The sequence below is a fragment of the Ranitomeya variabilis genome, chromosome 1 (genome assembly GCF_051348905.1).
Source record: "Ranitomeya variabilis isolate aRanVar5 chromosome 1, aRanVar5.hap1, whole genome shotgun sequence".
Lineage (NCBI taxonomy): Eukaryota > Metazoa > Chordata > Amphibia > Anura > Dendrobatidae > Ranitomeya > Ranitomeya variabilis.
The window spans coordinates 749,984,140-750,003,619 of record NC_135232.1 but is presented as its reverse complement, the minus strand read 5'-3'; the positions used below and the strand labels follow the sequence as shown (position 1 = coordinate 750,003,619).

Below are 19,480 nucleotides of genomic sequence, written 5' to 3'. Positions count from 1 at the left end.
GTTTGGCTGCTGGTAATATCCTACTTCCTGTGGATTGTAGCTTTGGGACTGCTGCTGTTGTAATGCGTGGCTGTAAGCAGCCTGGCAGGCCTGAATGATGTTCAGCTGGAGTTGAGGCGTAAGGTTTTCCGACACGCTCCGCTCTATTGCTGAAAAGAAATGTCTCGCCGGTTTCTCAAGGTCGGCTTCCAGGTGGTCAAGGCATTTGTTGACATCCTGTAAAAGTGTGTTCACATGGGTGAACCCACTCTTCAGTCTATCACCAAGCACCCTAATCCCATCCCGGAAAACCGAGCTTAAGTGCATAAACTCGAGCATGCCTGGCCTCTCCCAGGCCCTCTGCCACTGACGAGAAGACCCAACTAAGGCCGGAGTCACACTACAGCGAGATACAGCCGAGTCTCGCAGGTTAAAAACAAGCTCTGGCACCGACACTCCGGAGCGGAGCGTGAAGCTCCATGTATTGCTATGCAGCCGCACGCTCCACTCAGGAGTGCCGGTGCCAGAGCTTGGTTTTAACCTGCGAAACTCGGCCGTATCTCGCTGTGTGTGATCCCGGACTAAAGCAGAGGAAGAGGGCTGGGAGAGGGGAAAACCAGATGGACCGGCTGCCTGTTCCCCAGCCTGTGAAGCCTGCCTGGTTGCTCCATCGCTGGTGGATGATTGGGACTGCATCTGTTCGTTGGCTGGTCAATGAGGGGCCGCTTCAAAAGAGGATGATACAGGTTGCGCTGTGCTGCACCAGGTTCTGTGTGAAAAATAAAAGCAAAACATTAGGAAAAAAAAAAAAAAACATGCAACACAAAAGATACTTACGTTCGCTGAGCAAGCGCAGACTTCAGAAAACCAAGGATGCGGTGGTATTTATATTTTCTTAACCTTTGAGCAGCACCACTTTGAACCCAAATCTCCTCTCTGATGTCCTTGTTGAAGCTGTCCTTCACGGAACGCCAATGGATTTTGATTCTCTTCACTGTGAAGAGGTAAAAAAAGGAAAAAATGTATTTGAAAACAATGCACATACATTAATAGGTTCACTGCCACATCTGACCACATTGCAATACTTACCAAAAGAATTTCTGGCACGTGGTGTGACACGGTCCCAATCATCCAGCAGTAATGTTGCCACTTCTTCCCAGAGTCGTCGAATCACCACATTGTCGGAGTGCTGACGGTCACAGGTGTCCCACATCGGTACTCACTCTTGCACAAGGTTGATCAATTGTTCGTTGTCAATTTCCAAGATGGCTTCTTCCCGTTGTGGAACCTATAGATCAAATAGAAAAAAAAGATTTTTAAGTAAAACTGCAAACAAATTCTATTACAACTCTGATGAAAAGAATACTTACACCCCGTCTTTCCTCCTCAGAAACTTGAGTCCAATGACCCTGGGAAGCTTCATTTCCACTTGACTGCTCCTGCTCTTCCGCACTGGAAGGTACCTGTAAAGAAAATACATTATTTAGCATGACAGTCAATACATACCAATCAGTATATCAAATGTGATTACATAATCAGGGTCAAGTCCACTCTGGGAGGCTTCACTGGATGAGGACATGTTGGAAGAGCAGGCAGCAGTCAAATGAAACACTACAGAAAAGAACAGAGAAGAAAAATTAAACTTGTTATGAGCAAAACACTATGTAGCAAAAAAAAAAATCCATGGACACCAATACTTACATTACAGGCAGTAGTACAACAGCACCCCTCAGCACAAGGAGACACACCGCAGCACCAGGAGATTCCACCAGTCTTCAAGCAACAGAAAAAGCAATAGAGAAACAGACCTTTTCAAAAAGTCTATACTTACATAGGATCTAACGGGTAAGGTTTCTCCTTATGGAGAGTGACATACCAGCTCTGGCTTGTCAAGGTAAGGAGGCTTATTTGCCGTGCAATGCTCCTCTGGGTTGATTGTGACTTGTAGGATCGCTACTTCCAACAGGTGGCGCTATAGAGTTTAAGTTTTTCTCTGAAGAGACCCCGCACTACAAGGAGGCACGCCACAGCAACAGGAGATTTCACCAGTCTACAAGCAACAGAATAAGCATTAGAGAAACAGACAGACATTTTCAAAAAGTCGATACTTACATAGACAGTGTTGTCCTCACCAGGAAAGACAGCAGTACCAGGAGACCCCGCAGCACAAGGAGACACACCGTAGCAACAGGAGATTCCACCAGTCTACAAGTAACAGAATAAGCATTAGAGAAACAGACATTTTCGAAATGTCTATACTTACATAGACTGTGTTGTCCTCACCAGGAAAGACGGCAGCACCAGGAGACCCAGGAGCACAAGGAGAAACACACCGCAGCACCAGGAGATTCGACCAGTCTACAAGGAACAGAAAAAAAAATTAGTACAAAGTACAGACTGCAGTGAGAGAGACAGACATTATCAAAGGTTCTATACTTACATAGCCAGTGTTGCGGTCAGCTCCAGTGTCTTGAGAGTAATGTACTACCTGTCTCCACACCCCCTTTTATACATCAGTGATTTTGGAGGTGGTAACATAGTTTCCTGGACATGATTAGTGTGAAGTACGCATGCGTATCAAATGCGTGCGTATGCATTTCATTGCGTACCAATGACGCACTGCATCCGCAATCATCCGCATGATGACTGCGCATAATTGACGCCTCAAAAAATGTTGCATTAGCTGTGCCCCGCCGCACATCGAGAAACGACGCATGCATACGCAGACGCATGCGAATGCATGCAAACGCATGTCCCTGTGTACACTATGTTAAAGATAGGTACACAAGATGCATGCGGATATATGTGCAGCACCCCAGGTTACCGGTTGCTGCAGTGATGTTGCTTTTCCTTCAGGGAAGGTGATGTCATGCTCAGAGGCAAAGGAGTTCTCTTCACCAGGTAAGGCATACACATGCAACACATTCTGAATCCAGGCCAGGAGGGGGAGCTCAAGACCTGGATTCAGGGGAGCTTCCCTAGGCTTTATGTATCCTGACCTGGAGGAGGCACTAGTTTAGTCTGGGAGAGACACAGAAGCAGAAGGAAGTCTGGAACTGAGTGCAGACAGAGAGGCCTGGCAGCCATGAGGGAGCTGCAGCCTCTGGAAGGAGGAAGAACCTGAAGGGTTGTTGTATGTGGAGTAGCCGGAAGGGAAGGAAAGAGCACAGGAGTGGAACATAGCTCAGAGGGGAACTGTGGCAGAGCACCCTCAGAGCTGAAGTGCAGTAGCCGTGAACCGGGAGCCCGAGTCTTTTGTGGGACTCTAGGACACAGAGCAGAACCAGAGGGCACAACAATACACGTTACCTGCCCGCACCACACCTGAGACGCAGCAGCACCTGAGGAGCCCGGGGCATGTTAGAGTACCTGAAAAAGGCTCAAGCTGCCCGTCATGCAGGTACCTGTCCCAGGACAGGGGGAAACTGGAGGACCCTGTAGGAAGCTTCAGGCAGCAGGGACCTCACCGTGAAAGGTACTAGTTGGAAAGGCTCATGGACCTCTACTGGTACAGGAGAACTCTCATTTGCCTCTGAGCCGGCCGGACCACCATCACCCGTGCCTGGTACCCTGGACTGTGGCCAGCAACCTGCAGTAAACCGGGTAAAGACTTGCAACTTGTCTCCTCTATTTACCAGCACATATCATCTTAGCCACACATCATAGGACCCCTGGGGACCCCACTTCACCTGTGGGAAGTGTAACATCTGGGCTGCCGCAACATCCCCCAGGGGACCCCTCTAATGCAGCGTCGGTCGCCCTATTGACCGAATTCCACAGGTGGCGTCACGACAAACTTTGAACATTTAACCCCCTTTAACGTTGATGCCCAGGGCCACGGACCGGGTCGCAGCCACCGTTACATCCCTCTTTGCGACCAGACCTGGTACTGAGTACCCCACTGCCCTGTGGGCGCGTCATATGAAGATCAAATGCTGTGCACATATACGCAAATGTGAAATTAGCCTTAGAGAGCACATCTTCTAAGAGCAAACTAGCATTGTTTGGGCGGCACGGTGGCGCAGTGGTTAGCACTGCAGCCTTGCAGCGCTGGAGTCCTGGGTTCAAACCCCACCAAGGACAACATCTGCAAAGAGTTTGTATGTTCTCTCCGTGTTTGCGTGGGTTTCCTCCGGGCACTCCGGTTTCCTCCCACATTCCAAAGACATACTGATAGGGAATTTGGATTGTGAGCCCCATCGGGGACAGTGATGATAATGTGTGTAAAGCGCTGCGGAATATGTTAGCGCTATATAAAAATAAAGATTAAAATAAAGATTATTATTGTTTATTGTTATTGTTTTAATTTGATCCCTGCAGCATTGCTTGACAGCTTCTGTTTTTGCATGCAGTTTTTACCATGTCTGCTTTTATTTGTGAATTAAAATAAAATTGTTATTTAAGGCTTATATACTCTTTGTGTTTATTTACACCTTTTTGTTGGTATAATATGTTTGTTTGAGTCTTTGCCCAATTTATAATTTTTTTCTACTAATGGGTGTCTATTAGTAATGAGTGAGTATACTCATTGCTCGGGTTTTCCCGAGCATGCTCGGGTGTTCTCCAAGTATTTGTGAGTGCTCGGAGATTTATTTTTTGTTGACGCAGCTGGATGATTTGCGGCTGCTAGACAGCTTGAATACATGTTGGGATTCCCTAGCAACCAGTCAACCCCCACATGTACTCAGGCTGGCTAGTAGCCGTAAATGCAGTTTGCTTCGACAAATACTAAATCTCCAAGCACTCACAAATACTCAGAGACCACCCGAGCATGCTCGGGAAAACCCGAGCAACGAGAATACTCACTCAACACTAGTGTCTATTTTAAATATTGGAGTGTTGTAGTATATAAATAAGTGATCAAAGGTTCACATATTCAAGTCCTACAGAACTTCATTCAAGAATTGTTTGTAGGTAGTTAATGATTGTGTATTTAAATAGGGTTTTCATTAGATGAATAAATGCCATCTTTTGCAAAGTGATATTCTTTATTTCTTTTAATTTTAGGAGCAGTGAAATGAAAGTAAGAATTGAAGGTCTCATTTCAGAAGTGGACCAATTATCTTCTAAAGTCTGTGCAGAGAATGTAATATCTGCACAGATGATCAAAGATTTCTTCAAGGCTCATAGGTATACAGATCATAGAGTTTTTAGCATACACACATTGCTTTGAAAAAGTATTTATGCTTTTGAACACTTCCACATTTTTTTCATATTTCACTTCACTGTTCAATCCATCATCCAAAAATGGAAGGAGTATGGCACAGGTGCACACCTACCAGAAATGGCCATCCAACTAAGCGGACTTCCCAAGCAAAGAGAGCACTAACTAGAGACGAATATGGTGGTGAAAGCATCATGCTGTGGGAATGCTTTTCTTTAGTAGGGACAGGGAAGCTAGTCAGAGTTGATAAGAAGATGGATGAAGCTAAATACAGGGCAACATCGTTAGAGGCTGCAGAAGACTTGAGACTGGGGTGTAGGTTCCCCCACCAGTAGGACAATGACCCTAAACATGGTAAATGGGAACAAACTGAGGGCATTACTGAACAATATATAAGTGAGATCACTGGCCACACACTTAAAAATTGCTGTATAAGAAAAGAGAAAAGAAGTGTGTATATAGGCTAGGACAGTGATGGCGAACCTTTTAGAGACCAAGTGCCAAAACTGCAATCTAAAGCCCACTTATTTATCGCAAAGTGCCAACACGGCAATTTTTAACTGGAATACTTAGGTTTTAGATTAGAAAAACAACTCCTACATTAGCGCGCTATGTAGACCAAAGAGCTTGTAAGCGCTGCACTCCAAGCTTAAGATACTAGCCACCGATTGCAGTGGAGGTCTGTACTTGAGAATGAAGGGGATTTTTATTCAAAAGTAAAATTGTCAAGTTGTTTGTTTTTTACAACCTCTTTGCAATTGTAACCCTTTATCATGATGAGAATAACCCTTTAAGCATGGTATGACAAACTAAATACATACACACAGGGCCAAAATTAAAAGCTTTGACAAAGTCGCTGGCCAACCTTGATATTTGTTAAAAAAAAAGTCTATAATTGAGGAAGTTTTTCCTTATCAAATAAAACAATTCACTTTTGGAATAATATAATGTTATGTAACAGCAGTAAAAAGCATATGGCCCAATGGTTGGATGTAAACATGTAAAGGATACATAAACACAGTATTCCTCCATACACAGTATGATGACACTACTTTATCCCCCTCCCTCAATTCCCCCAACAAAGAATGATGACCCCATCACAGTGTGATTCTCCAAAGGTAGACCCCACGCAGCTCTCCATGCAGTATAATGTGCACAAAATGTCCTCCATACAGTACAATGGTTACACACAGTCCTCCATACAGTGTAAAGGGCCTCACATAGTGCTCCATAGAGCGTAGTGGACCATATATAATCCTCCATAAAGTGTAATGGGCTCCACATAGTGCTATATACAGTATAATGGGGCCCTGCATTGCCTTCCATACAGTATTATGGCCCCACATAGTGCTTGATACAGTATTATGGACCCATATGATGCTCCATTCTGTATAATGGCCCATATAGCGCTCCATACTGTAAAATGGTCCCACATAAGGCTTCAAACTGTATAATAGCCCCACATAATGCTCCATACAGTACAAAGGCCCCACATAGTCATCCATATATTACAATGGCCCCACATAGTGCTCCATACTGTATAATGGTCCCACATGATGCTCCATATTGTATAATGGCCATACATAGTTCTCCATACTTTATAATGACCCCACATGATGCTCCATACTGTATAATGGCCATACATAGTGCTCCATACTTTATAATGACCCCACATGATGCTCCATACTGTATAATGGTCCCATATGATGCTCCATTCTGCATAATGTTCCCACATGATGCTCCATTCTGTATAATGGTCCCACATGATGCTTCATTCTATATAATGGCCCCACAATATGCTCCATACTGTATAATGGCCCCACATGATGCTCCATACTGTATAATGGTTTTAAATGATTTGTCATACTGTATAATGGTCCCACATGATGCTCCATACTGTATAATGGCCACACAGTGCTCCATACTGTATAATGGCCACACATGATGCTGCATACTGTATAATGGCCACACATAATGCTAGTGCTCCATACTGTATAATGACCCCAAATGATGCTCCATACAGTATAATGGCCACACATAGTGCTCCATACTGTATAATGGTCCCACATGATGCTCCATACTGTATAATGGCCCCATATACTGCTTCATACTGTATAATGGTCCCACATGATGCTCCATACTGTATAATGGCCACACATAGTGCCCCATACTGTATAATGGTCCCACATGATGCTGCATACTGTATAATGGCCCCACATGATACTCCATACTGTATAATGGCTACATAGTTCTCCATACTGTATAATGGCCCCACATGATTCTCCATTCTGTATAATGACCACAGCTAGTGCTCCATAATGTATAATGGCCACACAAGATGCTGCATACTGTGTAATGGCCCCATATGATGCTCCATACTGTATAATGGCCCCACATGATGCTCCATACTGTATAATGGCCACACATGATGCTGCATACTGTATAATGTCACTATATGATGCTGCATAATGTATAATGACCCCACATTATGCTCCATACTGTATAATGGGACCATATACTGCTCCATACTGTATAATGGCCTCACATTAAAAAAAGAAAAAAAATCCTACTTGCCTCTGCCCATTCCAAAGCTGATCTGGTCTCTTCATATATCAGTCCTACCTGTGGGCACATATGCCATCTCGGCAATAATGCCGCCACTCTCCTCAGCCCGCGCGCCATCATCGTCCTCAGCCCACATGAAATCCCAGTCCTCAAGCACGTTCACAGACTGATGGAGCGGCGCACGGCCTGATAGGGGAGTTAGGAGCAGAGGAGAGTGGCCGCGGCACTATTGATGAGGGAGATTACGAGCGGGCTGAGGAGAGTGGTGACGCTGCTAGTTTTGAGGAGATGCTGCGCGTGCCCACCGGGAGGGCTCTGCGTGCCCCCTCTGGCACACGTGCCATAGGTTCGCCACCACTGGGCTAGGATCACCTTAAATTGACAAGCAAATAGACTTTTATTATAATACAAAATAAGCAAGGCAAAAGACACACATTTAAAAACTATTAAAAAGCCCCAAAAAAGGCTAAGCATAAGCAACAACTGGAAGGCCATGTAAGTTCCCTCCAGACTCCTCCACTATGTGCACCAGGATATAGCAAGGTAATACTCTCTAAAAATAATATACCAAGAAGTAATTTAAGGTGATCCTAGCCTATATACACACTTCTTTTCTCTTTTCTTATAATGACCCTAAACCTACTGCCAGAGCTACAAAGGAAAGGTTTAGATCAGGGGTCTCAAACTCGGCTGGCTATATGGCCCCCATTCTTTGATGGACAAAGTGACATTTTTACGCCGGTAACACATTGTTTCAGTAAAATGTGTACCCTTGGACATATGTTCAATTGAAATGTAATGCCGCGCAGATACACTCTGCACAGTAATACCAATGAAAGTCGACGGCCAATCAGAGGCAGCTGCATGACAGCAGAGGTGTATTTAGGTTTTCTGGCACCCGGGGCAAGAACACCCCCCCAAGCCTATGCGAGTTGCATACTTATTTACGTGCCAACGAGCTGCTCTCCCTATATCAATGTTCAGTGAAAAACAGAGAAGCAGGAAGAGAAGCTCGTTGTCTTGTGAATGTAAGTATGAAAATCGCTTGAGTGACGCCGCCATGTGATGACTGTTGGAACCTGCAGAGCTGAATCTTGACAGTGAGGTTATTACACATTGTTAGGATTGGCATGCTACAGGGCATCATTTTATAATTAAAGGGCTCTTCCAGGTTGGAGATGAAAGTCTCCAGTCACTATAGGCAACTCCAGCTTCTGAATTCTCACAGCGCATGCACTGCACACTTTTAGGATTCTCCTTTGCACAATATGTGATTTGCATACTTCTGCCCACATTCCATCTAGACATTCCGTCCTCACTCAATTAATTTTAATTTTGTGAGGCCACACATGTCTAATTGGCACTTGACTGTATGTATGCAAATCAACGGCACAAAAAATTCCTGACATCGTGCAGTGCGCACTGTGAGAGTTCAGAAGTCTGCTGTCACATAGAATGACTGCAGACTCATCACAAACGTGGACAACCCCTTTAATGCTTCCAACAAATAAAAATATGAGAATTAGTAATTATCACAAATAAACATTTACATCCAGGTACCTTATAGATAATGTTGTGTCTGGAGTTGTTCTCTTTCTTTTCTTCTTCATCTTGTCTAGACTCCATGATGAGTTTTCTCATCCACAGCCATCTCTGCAGACTTTCATCTTCACCGGTCTTGTGTGGCACATCCCCACCCGACGTCCTTAAAGATAGCAGTGTCATTATAATGCTCCCAAATAAGAATATTTGCCCTGCACTGACCCCATGAATAAATAACTGCCCTGTTACACTAATTACCCTCATAACAGTAAATCTCCCTCAGGCCCATTACACTAAATACCCCCAGCCCTCGTTACACTAAATACCCCAATCACAGTAAATCTTCCCCAGGCCTGTTACAGTAAGTCTCCCACACACACAGTAAATACCCCCCAGGCAGTAAATACATCCCCCACGCACAGAGTAAATGCCCACCACAGAGTGAATGCCCCACACAGTAAATACCTCACCCACACAGTAAATAGCTCACCCCACAGCAGTAAATACCCCCAACACAGTAAATACCTCACCCACACAGTAAATAGCTCCCCCTACAGCAGTAAATACCCCCAACTCCGTAAATACTGCAGCCACACAGTAAATACCTCACCCACGCAGTAAATACCCCCATACACGCAGTCAATACCCCCATACACGCAGTAATTATCCCCCACACAGTTAATACACCAACACACTGTAATACCCCCCACACAGTAAATACCCACACACACAGAAATACCCCCCACACAGTAATACCATCCCACACACAGAAATGCCCCCCCACACAGTAAATACCCCCCCACACACACACAGTAATTCCCACACACAGTAATACCCCCCTCCCACACACACACCAATGTGGAGCACTTACCAACAATGTGCGCATCTGAGGGCCAGCTAGTGACGTCAGCAGCGTGATCACATGACCTGATCAAACTACTGGAGTTGCTCTGACCCTGCAGTCAGAGCTTCAGTTGTACTTGTGTCTGATTACTGGGAGCTGGCACAGAGAACTGCCAACTCCCAGTCCAGGGGGCTGCAGTTCAGCTGATATAAAACGCTGCCGTTGGCGGCTCCCTGGACCAGGTAGGGATCGCCAAGGGGTCTACAGTGCCTATGGGCTGCATGAAGCAGCCTCAGGGGCCTCATGTGGCCCACGGGCCACGTGTTTGAGACCCATGGTTTAGATCAAAGCATATTCATGAGTTTGAATGGCCCAGTCCCAGTGAGAATCTGTGAAAAGTCTTGAAAGTTGCTGTTCACAGATGCTCTCCATCCAATCTCACTGAGCTAGCGCTAGTTTGCAAAGAAGAATGGGCTAAAATTTCAGCTTCTAGAAATTCAAAGCTGGTAGAGACATAACCCAAAAGACCTGCAGAAGTAACTGCAGTGAAATGTAGTCCTACTCAGGTGGGTTAAATATACAAACCCACGTTACAATTTTCAGATTTTTTTTTTTAGATTTAGAAAACAATGTATCATTTCCTTTACAGTTGACAAATACATCCTACTTTGTGTTGGTATATCACATAAAATCCCAATAAAATACTTTTAAGTTTTGTGGGTGTAACATGACAAAATGAGGAAAAGTTCACGAGGTATGAATATTTTTTCAGGACCTGACAAGGTCATGTGCTTGAATAGCTATGTACTAGGATGAGATGAGTCCTCTATGAAGGGAACCATTTTTCCTTGTGAAAATGACAAGCTGGTGTACGGAGACTTATTGGCCATGCAATGTTCCTCTTCCAATTTAAATATTCAAATAGCCTCTTCAGAGAGGAAGAGAACAGGAGTTCTAGTGCCTACTAGTAGATGTAGCAATCCTGAAAGTCAATATAGAGCCCTTAAAGAGCCTTGCCACATGACCGGGGAGGGGCAAACCACCCAAAATATGTGTCTGAAAATGGAGCTTTTGGTTTGTCTTTCTATCCTAAGTCAGAAGTACAGTGGAGCGAATTTGTTCGGATTCGGTTGCCAAATCTGAATTTGTCATATTCGTGCCATATTTGTACCCTATTTGTGCCAAATTTATGTTTCATGATCGGTTACGAATTTCTACTCCCATTGACTCTAATGACGTTCGACTGTGTTCGACGAATATTCCAAAAACAATATTCGCTGCCGATCGTATTCGGACCCAAATCCAAACAAATTTGCTCAACACTAGTCATAAGGCAAAGCTCGTTAAAGTGTTGATACTGACTTTTAGGATTGCTACTTCCAGTAGGTGGCACTAGAGTTCAACTTCTCTTCCTTTCTGAAGTGGCAATTGGCATAACTAGTATTAGAACATTTTGAGAGGTAGATCTTTTGACAACTAATTAAAGTGGGAATTAACTAATAGCATTAGGAGGTCCTAGTCTATTATTTACTATGTCGGTACTTAGCTGTCTTCCACTTCATTGCAGGAATCTTTTTCTGACATATCAGAATGCTTGCAGGAAGTACCAAGAGCAACAGCACAAACTGGAGTCTCAGGCTGATCTAATTTCGCAACAGCAACAACGACAGCTACAAAAACTTGGGCAAAGTATCCAAAGTCTGCAAAAGAAAAAGATTGACAAGGACAAGGGGGAAACATCCCTGTAAAAGAAAAAAATAGATTTTGTGCTTCCTGTAAAGGGAATTATTGGATGACATTATAATTAACACTCTATTATAAAGTATAAACAATAACACTTAAAACACTTACATAGTACTGAAGATTGACTTACCTCTGCCGTGCAGTGTTTAATTGTGTCGTTAATTTGCCTCTTTAATAAAGTAACACAACTCTTTATGTCAACTATTTTATGTATTTTTTATCTTTTAAAACATGTTGTTATAGAACACATACTGCTTTCTAATAAATATTCCTAGTTTGAGTGGTGTATCTTCCTAAGTAGTTAGCATACCAGCTGTGATGGGGGCCTATCTTTGCCTAAGCTTAGCTGTGTATTTACTGACCAATTAAAACAATGACATTTGACATGTAACCATTTCCCACTGTGGCCATTTATCCACTTTTCATTTTGTTTCTCCCCTTCTTCCAAGAACCACAGCTCTTTTATTTTTCTATCAATAAAGTTATGTGACATCTTGCTTTTTGCTGGACGAGTTGTAGTTTTGAATTACAGTGCAGCAGTGTGCGGGCCTGTTTTCTGTGTGGCAAGTTGACGTTTTTATTAATGCCATACAAAAAAATCACAACTCTGACATTAGGTTTTTGCCTTTACAGAGTCTACCATACTATTTAATCAACTGTACATTTTCGTATATCAAAGTTTTAGGCATCATGTGATACCAAATATACTTTTTTTTGCAATTTCTTTAAAATGAAAAAAGGGGGTTGATTTGAGTATCATTTTTATATTTTTTAAAACTTTTTTTACTTTATTTTTAAGCCCGTTCTATATTATGCAATACTGAAGTATTGGATTATATAGTTAAAATGTCATTTTCCTATGAAACCCATCCACAGCAGTGAGAAAACATTTTTTTTTTTACATGGAAAGCAGAGGTTTTTACGCCAAATTAAAAAAAAACAGACTTTTCAGTTTGTTTCTTTTTACGGAGTTTACTGTAGAGGTAACAACTATTATGGCCACCATCAGGGCATTAGTGCCCTGAATGGCGTATGGGGCCCGATGGGCCACGGTATGGTGGTATTTGTTCCTTGTATGTGGTATTATTCGGTCACTGTGGTGGTAATATGTGGTCTGGACATGGTGTGGCGGTATTTGTTCCTTGTATGTGGTATTATAGGTCAGTATGTGGTGGTAATATGTGTCTGGTCATAGTGAGGTGGTATTTGTCCTTTGTATGTGATATTATTGGTCATTTTAAAAATTGAAAAATAAATAAAAATATACCTAAATTGTATAGGATATTTTATCAAATGTTTAATAGGTTAGAGTAGAGTAGAGCTCAACCAAAAGAGTCTACCTTATCCTTTTGGCGGCTTAAAAAATCTTTTGGCCAAAGCAAAAGCTGCTGGCTATATGTGTGATCTGGGAACTGTTAATGTGTGATTGGTGAGAAGTGGATTTTTTCCAAGAGAGAGCGGTGGGACTGTGGACAGTTTGAGGGGTGGAGCCTGGGTGGGGTCTCAATGGGGCTCCAAAAAATTTTGCCAGTATGGAGCCCTGAAATTCCTGGTGATAGCCCTGGAAACAGCAAATGCTGTATTGAATGTGTGGGACGGGGACAGCAAATGATGTATTGAAGGTGATGGACAGTAAATAATGTATTGAAGGTGGGGGACAGCAAATGAAGAATTGAGGGTGAGGGACGGGAGACAGAAAATTATGTATTGAAGGTGGGAGAAGGGGACAGAAAATTATGAATTGAAGGTGGGGTATGGGGAATTGAGAGTGGGAGACAACAAATGTTGAAATGAGGCATGGGATGAGGAAAGCCAGGGCCGGACTGCTGGTGGCAGTAGTGGGCCGCTCGCCAGCACCGACTCCCCCCCAGCGCCAACTCCCCCCCCTGCCAGTGCCACCGCATTCAACTATGCCGGCGTCTATGGCGGTACAGTTGAATGCAATGTTGGAGGAGAGAGCGTCTGCTGTCGCTCCCTCTCCCATCATTCCCCGCTCTGCCTCTGACACTGCAGGTGCGCGATGACGTCATATCATCATCGGGCAGACTGCAGCTGCTGAGACTGGAGCCGTGAGCAGCACGGAGCACGAGGAGAGTGTTTTTTAAAATATATTAATGAGTGATAACTGGATTGTGGCGCTATTGGTGGGCTGTATTACATTCTATGGGGACTGTGCTGTATTACATTCTATGGGGGGATTTATTACATTCTATGGGGGGCTGACTGCATTACATTCTATGGGGGGCTGGCTGCATTACATTCTATGGGGGCTGTGCTGTATTACATTCTATGGGGGTTGTGCTGTATTACATTCTCTGGGGGGGATTTATTACATTCTATGGGGGCTGGCTGCATTACATTCTATGGCGGCTGTGCTGTATTACATTCTATGGGGGCTGGCTGCATTACATTCTATGGGGGCTGGCTGTATTACATTCTATGGGGCTGGCTGCATTACATTCTATGGGGGCTGTGCTGTATTACATTCTATGGGGGCTGTGCTGTATTACATTCTATGGGGGCTGGCTGTATTACATTCTATGGGGGCTGGCTGCATTACATTCTATGGGGCTGGCTGCATTACATTCTGTAGGGGGCTGGCTGCATTACATTCTATGGGGGGCTGGCTGCATTACATTCGATGGGGGAGGGCTGTATTACATTCTCTCGGGGCTACATTATATTCTATGGGGGGCTGTGTTATATTCTATGGGGAGGTGGGCTGTATTACATTCTATGGGGGCTGTATTACATTCTATGGGGTGCTGTATTATATTCTATGGAGGGGCTACATTATATTCTCTGGGGGGCTGCATTATATTCTATGAGGGGGCTACCATATATTATATATGCAGGGGCTGCATTATACTATATGATGGGGCTGCATTATATTCTCTGGGAGTTACATTATACTCAGGGGCTACAATATATTCTGTGGGGTGGCTGCATTATACTCTGGGGTGGTATCATTATACTAAATGTGGGTTGCATTATACTGTATCGAGGACTATGGGGAATACATTATACTATATGACGAACTATAGGGTGCATTATACTATGGGAAGTGAATTGTACTACATGGATGACAATGGCGGGGCATTATACTATATGGAGCACTATGAGGAATATATTATACTATTTGGAGGACTGAGGAGTGTATTATACTATATGGAGGACTGTGGCAGCACATTATACTATATGGAGGACTGAGGAGTGTATTATACTATATGGAGGAATTGCAGTGTATTTTAATATATGGAGGACTATGAGGAGTGTATTATACTATATGGATGACTGAGGAGTGTATTATACTATATGGAGGACTGAGGAGTGTATTATACTAAATGGAGGACTGAGGAGTGTATTATACTACATGAAGGACTATGAGGAGTGCATTATACTATATGGAGGACTGAGGAGTGTATTATACTATATGGAGGATTATAAGGAGTGTATTATACTATATGGAGGACTGAAGAGTGTATTATACTATATGGAGGACTGAGGTGCACATTATAATATATGGAGGACTATGGGGTGTATTATACTAAACAAGCAAAATGCTGCCTATTCATCGAGTGATTGGATTGTTTATGTTCTCAGCAGCACATCGCCGGTGTAAACTGTAGATGTGCTGCTGATAACATGATACTGTATGGGGACAGATTGACCTAATTGTGATTGTTCTGTTCCTTTCATTCTTTCTCAGTTGGTGTAAAGAGGCCGGGAAACAAGCGAACGACTTCAGTATTGTCGATCACACTCGTTTAGCGGCCTGAGATCAGAGCATGTAAATACAACAAAAATGCTTCACAGGGAGACCAGGCAAGGATGATGACAGTTGTAGTTAGCACCCGGTGCCTGGGAATAGCGCTAACTCTACTGCTTTTCCCAGCCGCCAGAGCATTTAATTGTGCTATGTGTAATGATTTTTAGGGTTGATGTCAGCTGCGTAATGTCAGCTGCTATCAATCCCTGGTGTAAGTAATGGAGAGGTGTCTATCAGACACCCCCACTACTAGCCCAGACCTGGCGAGAACAAGCAACTCTGAAGATCGGTGATGGTAGTAACAATACCGCTCTTCACAGTCACCGAGCTCAGCGCAAGACCCGGAATATCTGAAGAGCGGTGACGTTACTGATGTCACTGCTCTTCAGAATCACCGGGTCTCGTGCTGCTCAACGGAACCAAAAGTGGCTGTAGGCAAAGTGTATGGAGCATCAGAATGAGGTTCCATAGCCTTTGGTCGTCTCAATCCCTTCATTATCTACGAGATCCAGTTATGTAGGTAAAGTAGTGGCTTTTCTTGGTACTGCAACTAAAAGCAATAATTAGGACTGAGCTGTAATGCTGGATACAGCTGTGATTATATGTTATATAGTCGTGATACACTCCCCTCACATCTTGTAACATACAAGTGTACAAAGATATTATACAGTCACCATATGACAAGTGGGCCTGTGTAACTTTAAATGCCAGGGCTGAATTTTAGTCCCAGTTCGGCCTGGACTAAAGCAAATTATGTTTTGAAGATGGGGACAGGGACAACAAATGATGAATTGAGGGTGGGGGATGATGATAGCAAATTTTGTATTGAAGGTGTGGTATGGGGGACAGGTTGCGCTTTCACACTCGTGGTAGCATGAGACGGACTCTACAACCCACACAAGTGGCTCAGGTAGTGCAGCTCATCCAGGATGGCATATCAATGTGAGCTGTGGCAAGAAAGTTTGCTGTGTCTGTCAGCGTAGTGTCCAGAGGCTGGAGGTGCTACTAGGAGACAGGTCAGTACACCAGGAGACTTGGAGGGGACTGTAGGAGGGCAACAGCCAAGCAGCAGGACCGCTACATCCGCCTTTGTGCAAGGAGGAACAGGAGAAGCACTGCCAGAGCCCTTGAAAATTACCTCCAGCAGGCCACAAATGTGCATGTGTCTGCACAAACGGCTAGAAACCAACTCCATAAGGATGGTCTGAGGGCCCAACGTCCACAGATGGGGGTTGTGTTCACAGCCCAACACCGTGCAGGATGCTTGGCATTTGCCACAGAACACCAGGATTGGCGTATTCACCACTGGCACCCTGTGCTCTTCACAGATGAAAGCAGGTTCACACTGAGCACATGTGACAGACGTTACAGAGTCTGGAGATGCCGTGGAGAGCGATCTGCTGCCTGCAACATCTTTCAGCATGACCGGTTTGGCAATGGGTCAATAATGGTGTGGTGTTGCATTTCTTTGGAGGGCCGCACAGCCCTCCATGTGCTCGCCAGTGGTAGCCTGACTGCCATTAGGTACCGAGATGAGATCCTCAGACCCCTTGTGAGAACATATGCTGGTGCGGTTGGCTCTGGGTTCCTCCTAATGCAGGACAATGCCAGACCTCATGCGGCTGGAGTGTGTCAGCAGTTCCTGCAAGATGAAGGCATTAAAGCTATGGATTGGCCCGCCCATTCCCCAGACCTGAATCCGATTGAACACATCTGCGACATCATGTCTCGCACCATCCACCAACGTCACGTTGCACCACAGAATGTCCAGGAGTTGGCGGATGCTTTAGTCCAGGTCTGGGAGGAGATCCCTCAGGAGACCATCCACCACCTCATCAGGAGCACGCCCAGGCGTTGTGCAGTAGGGAGGACACACAGGTACGTGGAGGCTACACAATACTGAGCATCTTTTCCTTGTCATGAGGCATTTCCACTGAATTAGGATCAGCCTGTAATTTGATTTTCCACTTTGATTTTGAGTATCATTTCAAATCCAGACCTCCATGGGATATTCATATTTATTTACATTGATAATTGTTATGTTTTATTTTTCTGAACATATTCCACTATCCATGAATACAAATTTGCAACTGGAGTATTTCATTCAGAGATATCTAGGATGTGGTATTTTAATGTTCCCTTTATTTTTTTTGAGCAGTGTATATAGACTGTATATATGTTTTCACGAATATTTGAGCCCATGGATCCATTATATGTCCATTTTGCAAGCCGGCGAGAAAATCTCGCCATACGGATGTCATACGGATATCACACGGATGCTTACATGCGAGAAAATCGCATCCTCGCGTCTGCACACGGATGACATACGGATCACTATTCAGGGAACATTTCTGCGATTCTCGTCCGTGTTAAATGGACCGTTTTTTTATACGTTGTGTGGTTATATATACTAGGGTTATATATACTAGATTCCTTGATAGGGCGTTGATCCAGGGAACTAGTCTGATTGCCGTATGTGGAGTCGAGAAGGAATTTTTTTCCCCAATGTGGAGCTTACTCTTTGCCACATGGGTTTTTTTTTGCCTTCCTCTGGATCAACATGTTAGGGTATGTTAGGTTAGGCTATGGGTTGAACTAGATGGACTTAAAGTCTTCCTTCGACCTTAATAACTATGTAACTATGTACTATATTACTATGTTATGTGTGTGACTCCAGCTTCAGAGGCCCACTCAGAAGTTTCGCCTCCCAGAACCAAAATGCTAGCTACGCCTCTGCAGCCAGTGAAATGTTTTGCCTCATAAAAAGAATCATCTGTGATCCCATGCTGTAATGTCTGTATACGTTTTTCTCCCCCTGCCAGGAGATATGGTATTATCAGACCATGTTTCTGTACGGTCACACGGCCATTACACACTACACAGCTGGGGCACATTTATAAGACTCTCGGCACAAGAACATTTTCATTTAACACATCTAAATATGGAACTTGTTTTTATTCCAGTATCTATTTATTAAAATGTACTTTGTTCGTGGGAACGTTTTTAACATGTAAAGCAATATAAGAGTTCATATATTCATTAAACGCACTGTGCTGACACCTAGTGTATGTATATGTTTTATATTGGCCACATAACGTATATGTGCACCTGTACATTAATTTAATACTAAATGGAGTGTGGGTCCCTATTGTTAGCTCTTTCATGTATGATAAGAGACACTTGAAAAACTTCCAATCAGTTTAGTTTTTTTCACCCTAGCGGGTGCTGTCTGTCTGCATATTGTCTTATAAATCTTTGTGGATAAGGTGGACACTGAGTACACTTAACAAAAGTTTCCCACGTCTCCTCTCCTCCCCCATCCCGGGTGAAATTGAGCTTTGCAGCTGTCGCAAGACGTTTTCGGGTCTAAATTTAAGCGTGGTTTGTGTGTGAGGAATGTCACTCTCGAGCCACAGGCGCTCAGGCAAGGCCACCTGTTGCCACTTCCAAACCTCCCATTCTCACTTTTTATAACGTGTATCTATCAATACAATGTACTGAATTTTGATGGGATTTTATTTACCTTTAAGAGCTTTCTGCAACGAAGACGGACAGAGAGGACAAGGTAACTGTTCGCCTGTTGTGTGCGTTCCCATGTCAGTTGGAACTAATGCATTTTTCTTTGGGATCTGTAGGTAGAAAATACTTACAATACAAATGCTAGTTGAATTCATGGTACGTAGCTTACAAATCCCTTGTGAATATTAGATACGTACTACGCAGATTATATTTAACCTTCTAGAAATAATCCTCATTGCCGAATGTACATGTGATTGGCCGGTATCCACTGGTAAAGTTACAATAATTTTGTTACCTAAGAGGTGCCCAGGCTGTTCACAGTGAACTGTATTGTTCAATTTGTGGTTTTCAACAT

The 19,480-nt window shown here is 43.7% G+C and overlaps 1 protein-coding gene across 3 annotated transcripts in view; it reads left to right on the top strand.

Annotated features, from left to right (window-relative positions):
- The window catches only part of LOC143782651 (colorectal mutant cancer protein-like), a 90,741-nt gene extending 78,624 nt beyond the window's left edge, over window positions 1–12,117 (top strand). For 2 of the 3 annotated variants that reach the window (XM_077270371.1, XM_077270354.1), the window contains 2 exons: window positions 4,987–5,109; window positions 11,662–11,978. In XM_077270371.1, coding sequence (XP_077126486.1) covers window positions 4,987–5,109; window positions 11,662–11,842 — 304 coding nt within the window. In that variant the 3' untranslated portion in view covers window positions 11,843–11,978. Of the gene's footprint in view, window positions 1–4,986; window positions 5,110–11,661 lie in introns of all 3 variants that reach the window. The other variant, XM_077270361.1, reaches the window with a different exon arrangement.
- Window positions 12,118–19,480: the final 7,363 nt, after the last annotated feature.